Source organism: Etheostoma spectabile, chromosome 2 (assembly GCF_008692095.1).
Source record: "Etheostoma spectabile isolate EspeVRDwgs_2016 chromosome 2, UIUC_Espe_1.0, whole genome shotgun sequence".
In the NCBI taxonomy this organism is placed as follows: Eukaryota; Metazoa; Chordata; class Actinopteri; order Perciformes; family Percidae; genus Etheostoma; species Etheostoma spectabile.
The window spans coordinates 30,935,689-30,948,737 of record NC_045734.1 but is presented as its reverse complement, the minus strand read 5'-3'; the positions used below and the strand labels follow the sequence as shown (position 1 = coordinate 30,948,737).

Sequence of the window (13,049 nt, the reverse complement as noted above, 5' to 3'; positions counted from 1 at the left end):
GTCAAAGGGACAGACAGGCAAGAGATAGTCAAGAATTTCTAGATTAAATTTTTCTGTAGGGTAAACTTGAATTTAACAGACTAAGCCTTTGTTTCAGGTTTATTAACAATTTTAGCCTCTTTGTGATTGCATGGTAGACCATTGAGGTTACAAACTCATGTTAAGTTATGCTAGGCACATACACTGACAGCTATTGATATCCAAATGTATAAATGCCTCTAGTCTAGAGAACAGCCTGCTGTTATTTGTGATAAAAAAAAAAAATTAAAAAAGTCTTGTCACTAAAAGACCAGTCTTGCTAGATCCATTACATTGTTTTGACAGGCACATATGCAGTGTTACCTGTAGTTTTCTGCAGAATTTCTAATACTTAAAACACCCAAGAAATCCATCAACACATTTATAATATACAAAATTTTATTACAAAAAAAGTGTTCGTTCTACATGAAAGTTTTCAAAGCTCCACGTTAAAAATGGCTTCAGACATTTTTAATCAACTACAGATAACTGGTAGTAAAATGACAGTGAAGAAACCGCACCACTAAACCAAAAACATAAGCAGTGCTTCCAAAAACAATTTCTTTTTAAAACCGATTTGCTGCTGTCCAGGAGTTAGTCCATTGTCACAGGAAATCGTTCTAGCTGCCTGTTAGATAGCAATGAGAATCCAAGACTTAACAAACTTTAGTTCAGCAGAAAAACTGTTTAAAATAAAAAATTTGGGGCCTAAGTGACAAAATAAAATCTAAATCCCTGAATTTGGAAAGGAATCCAGGTCTGGTATCCTACAGAGGCAGACCAACAGGGACAGCAGGCTATACTGATGGAATCATCCACACAAAAAGTTAAGCTGAACAATGCATTGCAGAACATAAACCACTTAGTCATCATCGTCATCATCGTCGTCATCTTCCTCATCGTCGTCATCCTCTTCCTCATCGTCATCATCGTCATCAACTGGTTGTGCTTTCTTGGCAGCGGGCCTGCCTGGGCCACTCTTCTTACCAGCATCACTCTTCCCTGAGCCAGATTTGGCTTTGTAGGCAGCAACATCCTAAAAAACAAAACAAAAAAAAGGGGGGGCAGTTTATTTAACCTGGTGGTTTGGTCAGTAGGGTCTCCTCATGGGATACATTACAAATCTGAACATTAAGTCACTTAAACCTGGTGTACTTTTGGACAAAGATGGCTACCTTCTCATATTTTTCCTTCAGCTTGGCAGCCCTGGCCTCATAGGGTGCCTTGTCTTTGGCAGTCTGTGTAGACCAAAACTCTCCAAGCTTCTTGGCGATGTCACCTATTGAAATACCAGGATTCTCCTCCTTGATTCTGGGGCGGTGATCAGAGCAGAAGACGAAGAAAGCGGAACTGGACAGAAAGGCAAATAAATTCATGTCAGAAATCATGTAGAAACGTAGCGAGAAGTATTTTGTAAACGTTCTCAGCTCTCTCCATCAAACCTTGATAGTGATGTGGTGAGGGTTCAAAACTTACGGTGGCCTTTTGGGTGCATTAGGGTCCTTCTTCTTCTTGCCCGGAGCACCTCTAGGAGGGACGTATGTTTTCATCTCTCGGTCATAACGGACCTTGTCGGTCTTCGCCATGTCCTCGAACCTCACCTTCTCCTTGGCAGACATGTTCTATAAAACAGAAGCCACAGATTTTTAGCAAACATAACATTCTGATAGACATCAAAATAAATTAACTTTCAGAATAGTTATTGTCCTTACAGGAACTTCAATTTTAACTTCTCATTTAAGATACTATGAACTAAAATCCTTATGTTGGAAAACCCTCCCATTTTCACTTTGACAAGATCCATTTATTAAGTATGGCCATGTATAGAGCTGTGCAGGGAATGGGCCAAAAATAGGGACATCAGAGCAGCATTGGCATTCAGTGGTTTTAATGCATTTCATACAGACAATATTCAAATTAAGCCCACAGTATTCCCATTAGCTCACTTGCATCTGCTATTTATGTTTAATGCAGTCAGCACACTGTAGAATAAAATTAAGCCTATGCCAGAATTTTCCGTGCATAAATTTCACAATAATAAAATGTATATTCATTTGAACCCACATGTTCTTTGGAGAATAATGCTGCATATTAAAAATCTCTTGGCAGATTTGGTAATATTTTGCTTAATTTGTTTTTAATTTAACATTCAATATATAATATGGGTATTTTGTTTAGATCTTGACTCACCCTCCATCTCTCGGAGCATTTCTTGGAAAACTCTGAAAAGCCTACACTGGTCCCTGGGTGCTTCTTTTTGTGCTCTTCACGGCAAGTTGCAACAAAGAAAGCATAGGAGGAGGTCTTGCCTCTTGGCTTATTTGGGTCCTTTGTCATGGCTGCGATTGATCTGGAAACAAAGGGTAAAAACATCACATGATACACCGAACCCAGCCTCAGTGAATGCAATAACGTTTCACCATTGGGCCTAAATTATACTTGCTTGTAACGTTTTCTGTATAATTACCCAAAACCACCCGTAGACTTAGTTTAGCTAATATCTAGCAATTATAATTTGTTAAGTCGTTTATTTATTATTTAAAGTAACGTTACTATAGCAAAAACAAGGCAAGCAAACGACCAAGGGTGTTTAAAGGCTTTAATCGGATTTCATTTCCTCCGGTACAAAAAGACGACACCATTTTGCATCTTCCCGCCTAAACGTGACTGTGTCAAAAGCTTGCCAAATAATGATACCTAACGCGATTACTTTAAAATTTAAAGACTGCTGTTGAGCCTTTAACTGTCGGGGAACTAACCACAGAGTTAGTTTAAACCAAATGACAAATTTAAACTTGGGGAGCTCCAGTCGTGTTAGGCTAGCAGCTAAGCTACCAAACGAAATGGCGTTTGAACGGCATGTTGCGCACACAGCAATGTAAAACCTGCGGCCTATTATCGAACGAGGCCCAAAACTTAGCCGTTTATAAATGTGGATAAACCAGAAAACGGCTTTCGGCGGACACCTCAAGTTAGCAGTTATGATCTAGCTGACGTTACGTAGCTAGCTAAACTAAAACAAAAACAGATACGCTTAATATACACAATATGCACACAACTTAGCTAATTCGTCAATAGACTTTTGTTGGTATAAAGTTACATACACAACTAGCAAGTAAAGCTATGTCGTCTGGGACACTAACGTTAAACCAAACTACTAGCATAGAATAAACGACGACTTACGATAACAAAATGATCAAGAAATAATTGCAAAAACGCCACTGGCTTACCTTCTCTCAGCAAGACAAGTTGTGAACGGCTGAACGAGGACAAAAGCTCGACTGTTTTGTCACTGCCTGCGACGACGAACTAACTTGACTACACGTACTTCCACAACTCCTCCCCAACATCAGTGGATTGGCCAGATTTAAGCATATACATTTGAATGTAGGGCAAAAGAAAGACATGCTGCTGTGATTGGTTGTATGGTTGCGATCATGCTTGTACGCGTTGTTTGTATGCTTATTGGTTGAATAGGGCTTTTAAACATACGGCGCGAAAAGTTCTTTGTTTGCTTCGAGTCAAAATATGTTCATTACATCAGTTGTTGTGTGGTCGGGGTTGGGTTTGTGACGCGTTGTAACCGTCTTTTTTCTAGATGAGACTGCCAGCAGCATTCAGAGAGATTCAAACTGCGCGTGTTAGGTCAAATCAAAACAGAACTACTTAAACTTAAAACTTAATTTGGATGGCGGGGGGGGGGGGGGGGGGGGGGGGGGAAGAAATCGGAAGCATAAAGTCTTCCTGAATTCACGCGGAGCTTCATTTAGATTATTTAAACGAAACAATCCTTTTTAATGGAGGATTTTTCTCATACTAATCCTGGTGGTAATTGCGATCGCTGCAATATAAACTGAGGATTGCATGGTGGATCTTAAAAGCCTTAAAATATGGATTGCAATCCAATTCAGACACTTTATAAATCCCAATCCAATTCAGACACTCAGTCGACTACTCACTAAACCATAGTTAAAAATGATAAAGTTGCAACAACAAAGGCATATGGGGACAGATTACAAAAACCAAAAGCATTAAATACAAGCAATACATAAGTGACAATAATGAAGCAATTTGAAAAAAAAGTCTTGTCCATGTCTCTGTGGTAGCCATCATTTGAGATGAGCATTGTTAATGTTAAGAAGCCAAATAGCAGAAGGAATAAAACACTTGGAAAAGCGCATCTCTGACCCGGAGGCATTAGAGAGAAAAGAGAATGTAGTCTGGTTGGCTGATCATTTTCTTAGCTTTCTCAGCCCCCTATTTCTTCCAAAGGGAGCCTCTACTAAAAGTCCCTCAGCTGAACTCCAATAATCCTGCAACAAACCTTAACTATGCTGTTTAAGCTGTTACGACCTACCAAACCTAAAGAAAGTAGTAAGAAGGCTTTCTACAAAAGATGCATTGAGGTTTGTGAGAGAACATGCCTGCTGATCTATTAATAAGTATTATGATTTTTTTTTTGATAACATGGCAGTAGGCTACATATTCTGTATTATCATTGGTAAATTAATAACTGCACGGGTGCATGCAAGTATTAAAAAAGGTTAAACCCTGCTACAAAAAGACTAAAAGGACCTCTGCTGCCAGGTGGTCCATGACAGGTTGTATCAACACACAGCAGATTTGGCTACAACACAATTTCTGAAACCTTGCTCCCTTTTCTGAAAACAAACACAAAACCTCATCTTCAAGCACTATTTACAAAACCTCTGACTCCTCTTGCAAAATGAAACTTTCGCCTCAAAACTGTTTTACCTGTGTTCAAAATCAAACACTACTCTCAAGTCATAAACAAAGGCATCAAAATAATTTACACTATCAAGCAGTCAGTAAATAATACACCAAAAAACAGGAAACACATTGGTCAAAACACTTAGTTCTCAGGGAGAAGTACATTTTTAATCTCAAAACAAAATACGTTTTTTTCCAATGACATGTGCACTAGAGTGCACAATGTGTTTTGAGAATGATAATGCGTTTACAGTTTTGCTGAAACGTCTAAGTGAGATCTGCAAATAGTTTTTTACCATGTGAAATGGTTTAAGGTCTTGACAATAGACTGCACAATTAGCTAAATGAATTCAGGCAACTGAGAACTTTGTTCAACCAATGGGTTTTAGTGTTTTAGCAATTGGGAAAAACTGTAAATATGAATGCAAACATTTCCATTTAAGTACAGAAAGCCCCTGTAAGTGAAAATATATTAAAACATTTTTTGAAAAAAAAACCTTTTCAAACAGCACACACATAACAATGTCTATTTTAAATAACTAAAACTTAAGGGGGATAGTAAAGCCAAGTAGCCTTCACCAATCTGTAAAAAATAAATAAATAAAAATCAACTGGTTCAAGTGGAAGTCAGACAAGGAGTTTCAAAAGAAAATGTGAAATTGATTAGACAAGGACCCTGGAGTTTTGATGAATGCAAGAAGACAATGCCAATAATTTCAAGAACCCAGACAACCAGCTCCCAATCCTTGTACCAAGAAAGTATGTAACTTGGTGGAGAGATTAGTGCACATCTATTCACGCTACAATATGAACATGATTAAATGATTCTAATTGACCCCAAATACTGTGTCATAATTACATAACAGATAGAAACAGAATACACGGTAATGTATGAAGTAGACTGAAGGATAAATTATAATTCCTACTATAAATAATCGATTGTAGTCAAATAAACCACAAATAAACAATTCAAAGTTACTATTTGTCCATTCCTGCTTAACAGATTACTTCTGGGGCTAAACCGATTTGCTTAATTAAAAAGGAATTAATTGAATATAGCTTTGCTTCACTACTGTTTTTGCAGTATCACTTAATCCAACCTCTTTTAACCTTTTTGGTAGACTGGTGTATCAGGGTTGATCATGTCTGGGATCTTGGTCTCATTTAGTGTCATTAAATGCCCTACTAACTACTGTCAGTTTACAGCAGTAGTCTAATCTTTTTTTTTTTTTTTTTTTACATGTGATGTAAATGAGAAACCCTGTGGTCAGACCTCAGAACCATTGTCTTTACACATGCATACACTAAATGGGCTATCTATCTGGATGGGCTGGGGGTGGGTGGAAAATACATGTCAAAGAAAAACATCAGTAACATGTTTCTCCTTTTATTGGGGTAAATGGTTTGTTGCCCACTCTATGGAGTGGTCTGTTGAGGCAGTGGCAGGCAGGAAAAGACTGGACAGGCAGATTAAGAAGGCCCGCTCTTTTCTTGGTTGCCCCCTTGATCCCTCACTTAATTAAGCACTCCAAGTGAACACAACAACCTTGACAATAAATACAGCACCACAAACTATGGCCTAAAATGGAGCTCCCATGGAGTTGAACCTTTCTAAAACATAATTAGCAAAATGAAACATTAAGCCACAGAACGGCTGTGATGAAAAGTTTTGCTGGACACATTTTAAATGCTTTTTTAATCCTACGCTATTGTTACAAATGTTATCCAATAGCAGTAAACATTTGCATGTATGTAATGATTGTAATTATAACCCTTAACTTGTACATAGTTAGAGATGTAGGCTAGAGCATTGGTTCCCACCTGTAGCACTTTTTTTTTAGAGTTATGTGAGAAGATCAATGCATGGCTGTGTGATAACCTGTAATGAGTTGTAACACATAGACATGTATTCGTCTCATGCTGGGAGCAATTGGGTTACAGCATGATGTGATGCAATGCAATAAACAATGATTCTCAGCTGCATGTAAAAAAGCCAAACATGGTGTACCTACGATTGGTGGGGCCAGAGAAAATGGTCTCAGGCAGTTTTTTGTGTTTTTAAACACTTTTTAGCTTGCAAGTTGGACTGGACTGACAGCACCACAGCACTTTACACAAAGTGCCAGAGATGACTGTATCTCAAGAAAGCATGGGGCACTCCTGGGGACATTCTATGACTCTGTGGTGGCATCAGCCATTCTCTATAGCGTGGTCTGCTGGGGCGGTGGCATTGCAATGGCAGACAGGAAAAGACTGGACAGGCTGATTAAGAAGGCCAGCTCTGTTCTTGGTCGCACTCTTGACGCTGTGGAGGTGGTAGGAGACAGGAGGATAGGGGCTAACTTATCCTCCACAGTGGACGACTCCTCCCACACTATGCAGGACACTCTGTCAGCACTGAACAGCTCCTTCAGTGACAGGCTGCTGCACCAGCGCTGCGTCACAAAGAGATACTGCAGGTCTTTTCTGTCTGCTGCTGTCAGACTCTGCTCCCAGTAGACCACATGGACAAAAACACACACACCAGGGCTGATGAAACATGTGACTGTGCAATTACTGTAAATATATTTTACTATTTACTATTTAAGTTCTTTAATTATATTTACTACTGTGTGTTAACATGTGTCTTCTACTTCTCCTCTTATCCCTTGCTGCTGCAACAGTGTGAATTTCCCCCTTGTGGGATTAATAAAGGATTTTGAATCTTGAAAAATGAATCTGTCTCATTGGTGTAGATCCTGTATCTGCCCACAACAAGGTTTACTTATCTTCTGGAAATATTATGGCAATTCTGATGAGAGAGATGGGGAGTTTCCTATCCCTATATTGTCTGTATGAACTCTACATGAGAGAAAGCATCTCTCCTACCCCAAGTGGGTAAAGTGTCCTTAGAAAAAGAATACAGGAAGAGATGAAACCAAAGATGTAGGAGAAAGAATAAGAAAGGGTTCAGCCTGTTCTCCGAACCATACGTTCATATGGCTACAAAAAGTTAATCACTGTAATTCGCAAGCATTCCACGTATTTTTAGCTGTAAGCACCCCAGTGACTGCTGTTGTATGAGAATGTGCTTAGCCACCAAAGGAAAAGGTTGGAGTGGACGGGTGGGTCATAAAACACATAGTCTCGCATTGCCAGATCTTCCTCCACAGAGGGTCTGGCTAGTCCACACAGCATTCTGGGATGGGAGAGAAATATGCTCTGGTTTATTGTCATTTTTTTAAACCAATCACAATTGTCTTGGGTGCTGCTAAGCACTGGATGGAGCCCCGGTGACGCTGCATATTAGCCTGTGTAAGGAACTTCTTTATGGTGGAACATGTGTACGTTCAAAGGTTGTTTATCTCAGATTGGACAGATAGTCTATCTAGCTGTCTGGATTTACACTGCAGAGATCTGAGGAGCAGCTAACCATAGTCCTCAGATTGGACAGATAGTCTAGCTAGCTGTCTGGATTTACCCTGCAGAGATCTGAGGACCAGGTAACCATAGTCCTCAGATTGGACAGATAGTCTAGCTAGCTGTCTGGATTTACCCTGCAGAGATCTGAGGACCAGGTAACAATAGTCCGCATAAATCGCAGAGTTTAATATTCCAAAACAAAGAAAACGTTAGGGAACACACATCCGGCTGAAAAGAAGGATATACAGCGGAATTTTTCTGCTGCAACGGATCAGTCCCGAAAGTTCTAGATCGTGGATATAGACTATAAAACACAGGACTTTCATGCCAGGGAGTGTATTGCTTCCCGGGGAAAACAAAAGACTTTCACCCAGGAAATGAGTGCTTCTGGGGAGTGTTTCAATCCAAAACACAATCTTTTCCCTAAACGTAACTGCTCATTTTGCTGCCTATACCGCTCATGAGAATGCGTTGAAGGGTTGGAACATTCAAATTTCTGGGAGTTCTTTTTGATTCAAGGTTAATTCGAGCGGACCATTTCAAGAAAAAAAAAGATAAATGCATGTGATGAATGTTATGAGGTTTTAGACTGGTAGGGAATGGAGTGCAATTGATCCTCATTGAAAAGATTTTATGTGTTTGATTGATGCAATATTGCAGTATTGCGTTGGGGTCAGCAGCCAGGTCTCTTTTAGGAAAACTGGTTGTGATTCAGGCACAGGCATTGAGAGTGTGCAGTGGGGCTTTTTAAACATCTCCAGTACCTGCCCTACAGGTGAAAATGACAGAAATTCCATTGAAAATGAGAAGGATACAACTAATGGCAAATTACTGGGTTTACACTGTGGAGTTGTTGGTAGTGTTGGTGAAAAAATGAGGCAAGATAATGTGTTGATATGTTCAGACTCATCCTCAGCCCTGGCAAGTTTAAAGTGGACATGAAATAGCCTAATTTTGACGAGTTGTGTACAGAAAAAAGTGTGTTGGAGCATATCTTGAACATTTTTAGCTATAAAACCATTACACGTTTTTCCCTTCAAACAGCTGTCAAGATATAGGCTACTACAGAAAGTCCTTTAGTCAGTGAGAAGATTTACAAATCAGTGATGTCAGGTCAAATTTCCGAGGGTTCCAGTTTCTAGGGTGAGGGGGAATGAGAGGGTGGAAGAACAGGAATAAAGCAATGCAAGCAGTAATCAGATGTTTAATCTGGGAAGGGGTGGGGACAACCAAACGTTGCAAGAAAGGTCGGACAGAGAGGGAACAGGGGACTACACCAAATTCAAAAGAGTGTAAACGTTTTGTTTTAGGCACAGGAGAGAATACATAGGTTGACAAGGCTGAGTTCAGGAAGAGGAGTTAGTAGAGCATGTACTTTTCAGTTCTACCGGGTACAGGACACATGTAGAGGTGATGAGGATTAATCTACATTAAAAGGATTACAGAGAATCAAGGAGAAAGCGTAGGCCAAGGCACTGTTAGCGTTCGTAATCAGAAGGTGGCAGTAATGCACCAATGAGCTGGATGCCAACGTCCGTAAATTATTTTATAGTAATTTTCTCCCATTGGAATGTGAATTTAACAGGTTCATGTTGTTCCATACTCCTATACAGTAGATGGCGGCATACACCTAGAAGTTGATTTGTAGCCAGCCAGTAAATAAAGAAGAAGAAGAAGAAGAAGAAGAAGAAGAAGAAGTAGTAGAAGTAGTAGTAGTACTAGTTGTTGTCCCAGTTATGCAGCTCTCCTCCAAACATCTCTGATTATAGCTACTCAAAGATCCTTTATACTTTGTCATACTGTCGAGGACGACAGAAATTGAAGAGTTCTGGGAGAAAGGGGAAAACGTATGTGGACACACACTGAGTTATCATTTTAAATCGGGAAAACACAGAGGGACTGTGTCCACAGTGAGGGACATTGAGACAGCAAAGACGGGATCAGGATGAGTGAAGGCTCTGTGGACTCGGGCACGCTCTGCCTTTTTGATGTAGACGGCACGCTCACGGCCGCGAGACAGGTATTTTGTGTGTGTGTGTGAGAGAGAGAGAGACGTTCATTCAATGTATGCTACATTGTGGTAGTGCAACATCCGGCTCCACGTTGTTGTTGTAGTTCCTATGAGTAGTTCTTCCCCATAGACAGTCAAAGAAATGGACCAACAGATCCCGTTGCTCTGAACGGAGACCAGTGAAGGCTGTTAGAAGCACTTTTTTCGGTGAGTGCTAGGCGTTACTGCGCAGCCTCCAACTGAGCTTGACGACGTAGATGTGACGTAAGCAACGTGTCTGAAAGCTGTAAGTCTTCTGGTAGCTGTGCAAGAGAAATCTCAATTATTGCCAATCTTGCAGAGACGGAGCGCGTAGGTACATGTTAGGAGATAACAGTAAAGGCGAAAAAATTTGGAACCACCTTCTCATTCAATGCGTTTTCTTCATTTTCATGACTATTTACGTTGTAGATTATGACTATTTACATTGTAGATTATCAAAACTATGAATGAACACATGTGGAATTATGTACTTAACAAATAAGTGTGAAATAACTGAAAACATGTCTTATATACATAATTAATAAACAGATAGAGGAACACCCATGGTTTCACTGGAGACCAGAGAGGTGTTGTAAGACTTGGACAGTGTCGACATGTGTTTGCACTGTGCAAGGTAACGTGTACATATTTAAATGAAACCATATCTTGTCTGTAACGTTAGTCAGCTACTGCTTTTTGACATAAAATAGCTTACTTTAGGAATGGATAGCTGCTTTGCAAGCCAATAATAGCCTTGGCAAACAGAATTAAGATTAGAAAAACACGATAACTATGTAACCAGTATTACAAAGTTATTTCATGTGGCTGTATTGGGACATTTTAGGTGTGTTCAGATGACATGTTGGATGCATAGACTTTATCCATGCTTGTGAAGATGACGTTTGTCAAACAGAGTTTTGAGACTTGTCAACAACCTGTTTTCACGCAATTATTGCATAAGAAAGTTAGTTGACATAAATCCTGTCGACTGAAATACATGCAGATTGATAACTGCTTTAAGTGTCGTTGCTATAATTGATGTGTTTTATCCCATCATGTCAGTAACTTGTGTGTCTGTGTGTTTTCAGCGCGTGACTCCATCCATGGCAGAGTTCCTTCAGAAGCTCAGGACTAAGGTTCGAGTTGGTGTGGTAGGAGGGTCGGACCTTAATAAGATCAAAGAGCAGCTGGGAGATGATGGTAAGACACACATCTGTACCTCTATACTAGACCAATTGCATGTCTATCTCTCAAGTATATAATTACTTTTGTCTCTCTGTTTTTCTGTATGTTTATGTGGGCAGTGATCCAGAAAATGGATTACGTTTTTGCTGAGAATGGTCTTGTGGCCTATAAAAATGGACAGTTACTCTCTGTCCAGGTAAGATTTACGTTATGTCACCAAAGTACACCTTTTTGTATAACTTTTAATTATTCAGGGCCATTAGAGCAAGCTCTCTTTTCCAATTAAGCCCTAATTACAGCACAAATAAAAAATAATTAAAGCTGCAAGCAGTGTTGGACGGGTGCTCGGGTTACTGGCAAACGTGGTCCATGCGCTCGTGTATTTGTTTGATCGTCGGACATCGCAAACAGTCACCAATGAAAAAGGGACTCTGCGGAGTTCGACGATACCTCACACAATAGTCTACGTCAAACGGGTCACAAGTTATAAAGGGGGCGTGGTTTAAGCATAGGGAGTGGGCAAAACCATGACCAATGACAACCTCGGGCTTGGACCCCTAATTACAGTTCATTTAATCAGTAAAAACAAATAAGAATCACTGATGTAGGCGCATAAGAAGACAATTAAAAACAAGAGCAGTTCCTATGTATAACATTTTCAAGTATTCTCTTGAACATCGCAATGGAAACAAGTTGTTTTAATTTGAGAGAACTTGAAAACTTCTGTCAGGAGCATAAAAGTAAAAAGTGAATTTTTATGTAAAGGCTTTCGAGCCTGTATAATCAAAGTCTTTGTTTGCTATATTAAGATTATTTGCCATTTCAATCTTGGTTTTGTGAACCCAATAGTACGACGGTACCCTAAGTACGATGACATTACCTCATGTAAATGGCCCCAGAATGGTAACTTTGTGTGCTTGCTGTTGTCAGTCCATCCAGGCCCACATGGGTGAAGAGCTACTCCAAGATTTCATTAACTTCTGTCTCAACTACATGGCCAAGATCAAACTGCCCAAGAAAAGGTACAAACATTAAGTCCTGATCTCTTTATCAATATTTATTAGTTTTTTTGGAATAACAGTTCTGTAGTTCTTATGTACTGGGCATGGGAGGGTGCTGGGAAGCTAAGAATGTAAAAAATAATGGATGGAGATCATCTGGTTTAGCGTTATGAAGACTGAGTTGTAATGTCTAATGTTTTACAGGGGGACATTCATTGAATTCCGTAACGGCATGTTGAACATCTCCCCTATTGGACGCAGCTGTACACAAGAAGAAAGGACAGAGTTCTTTGAGCTAGATCAGGTAGCACACACATTTCCACTTAAGCCATTCCTTTGTCTTCAGTGAGAAAATGTATTTTTTAAAGCGCCCATATTCTGCTCATTTTCAGGTTCATAATTGTATTTTGATATTGTACCAGAATAGGTTTACATGGTTTCTTTTTCAAAAAACACCATATTTTTTTGTACTGCACATTGCTGCAGCTCCTCTTTTCACCCTGTGTGTTTGGGTCTCGGTTTTAGCTCCAAAGTGAGACATCTCACTTGTTTTAGCTACAGAGTGAGACACCTCACTTATCTACTATCTTTGTTGGGAGTTGCACATGCATAGTACTTGGAGAAAGAGTTATTAGTTAGATAACTCTTTCTCCAATTTTGGTCAGTACAAGGCAGGATTA

General features: G+C 39.7%; 2 protein-coding genes across 2 annotated transcripts in view; one reads left to right on the top strand and one right to left on the bottom strand.

Moving 5' to 3' along the window:
• Window positions 1-399: 399 nt before the first annotated feature.
• On the bottom strand, window positions 400-3,711 carry LOC116705263 (high mobility group protein B2). The gene is made up of 5 exons (XM_032541270.1): window positions 3,249-3,711; window positions 2,209-2,368; window positions 1,495-1,640; window positions 1,194-1,368; window positions 400-1,054 (listed from the first exon to the last, which is right to left on the bottom strand). The coding sequence occupies exons 2-5, from the start codon at window positions 2,353-2,355 to the stop codon at window positions 881-883; spliced, it is 642 nt and encodes a 213-aa protein (XP_032397161.1). The 5' UTR covers window positions 2,356-2,368; window positions 3,249-3,711; the 3' UTR covers window positions 400-880.
• A 6,131-nt stretch (window positions 3,712-9,842) lies between these two features.
• Window positions 9,843-13,049, top strand: part of pmm2 (phosphomannomutase 2) — a 12,063-nt gene continuing 8,856 nt past the window's right edge. Inside the window, exons 1-5 of the mRNA XM_032534729.1 lie at window positions 9,843-10,171; window positions 11,272-11,383; window positions 11,488-11,564; window positions 12,299-12,390; window positions 12,574-12,673. Of these exons, the coding sequence (XP_032390620.1) occupies window positions 10,097-10,171; window positions 11,272-11,383; window positions 11,488-11,564; window positions 12,299-12,390; window positions 12,574-12,673 (456 nt within the window). The 5' untranslated portion in view covers window positions 9,843-10,096. The remainder of the gene's footprint in view (window positions 10,172-11,271; window positions 11,384-11,487; window positions 11,565-12,298; window positions 12,391-12,573; window positions 12,674-13,049) is intronic.

Bases quoted from the DNA above. Each gene is read 5' to 3' on its own strand.
- LOC116705263 (XM_032541270.1), bottom strand. From the start codon at position 2,355: ATGACAAAGGACCCAAATAAGCCAAGAGGCAAGACCTCCTCCTATGCT. The intron at 1,369-1,494 runs GTAAGTTTTGAA...CTTTCTGTCCAG, and splicing joins AATGCACCCAAAAGGCCACC to TTCCGCTTTCTTCGTCTTCT. The intron at 1,055-1,193 runs GTAGCCATCTTT...TTTGTTTTTTAG, and splicing joins TGAAGGAAAAATATGAGAAG to GATGTTGCTGCCTACAAAGC.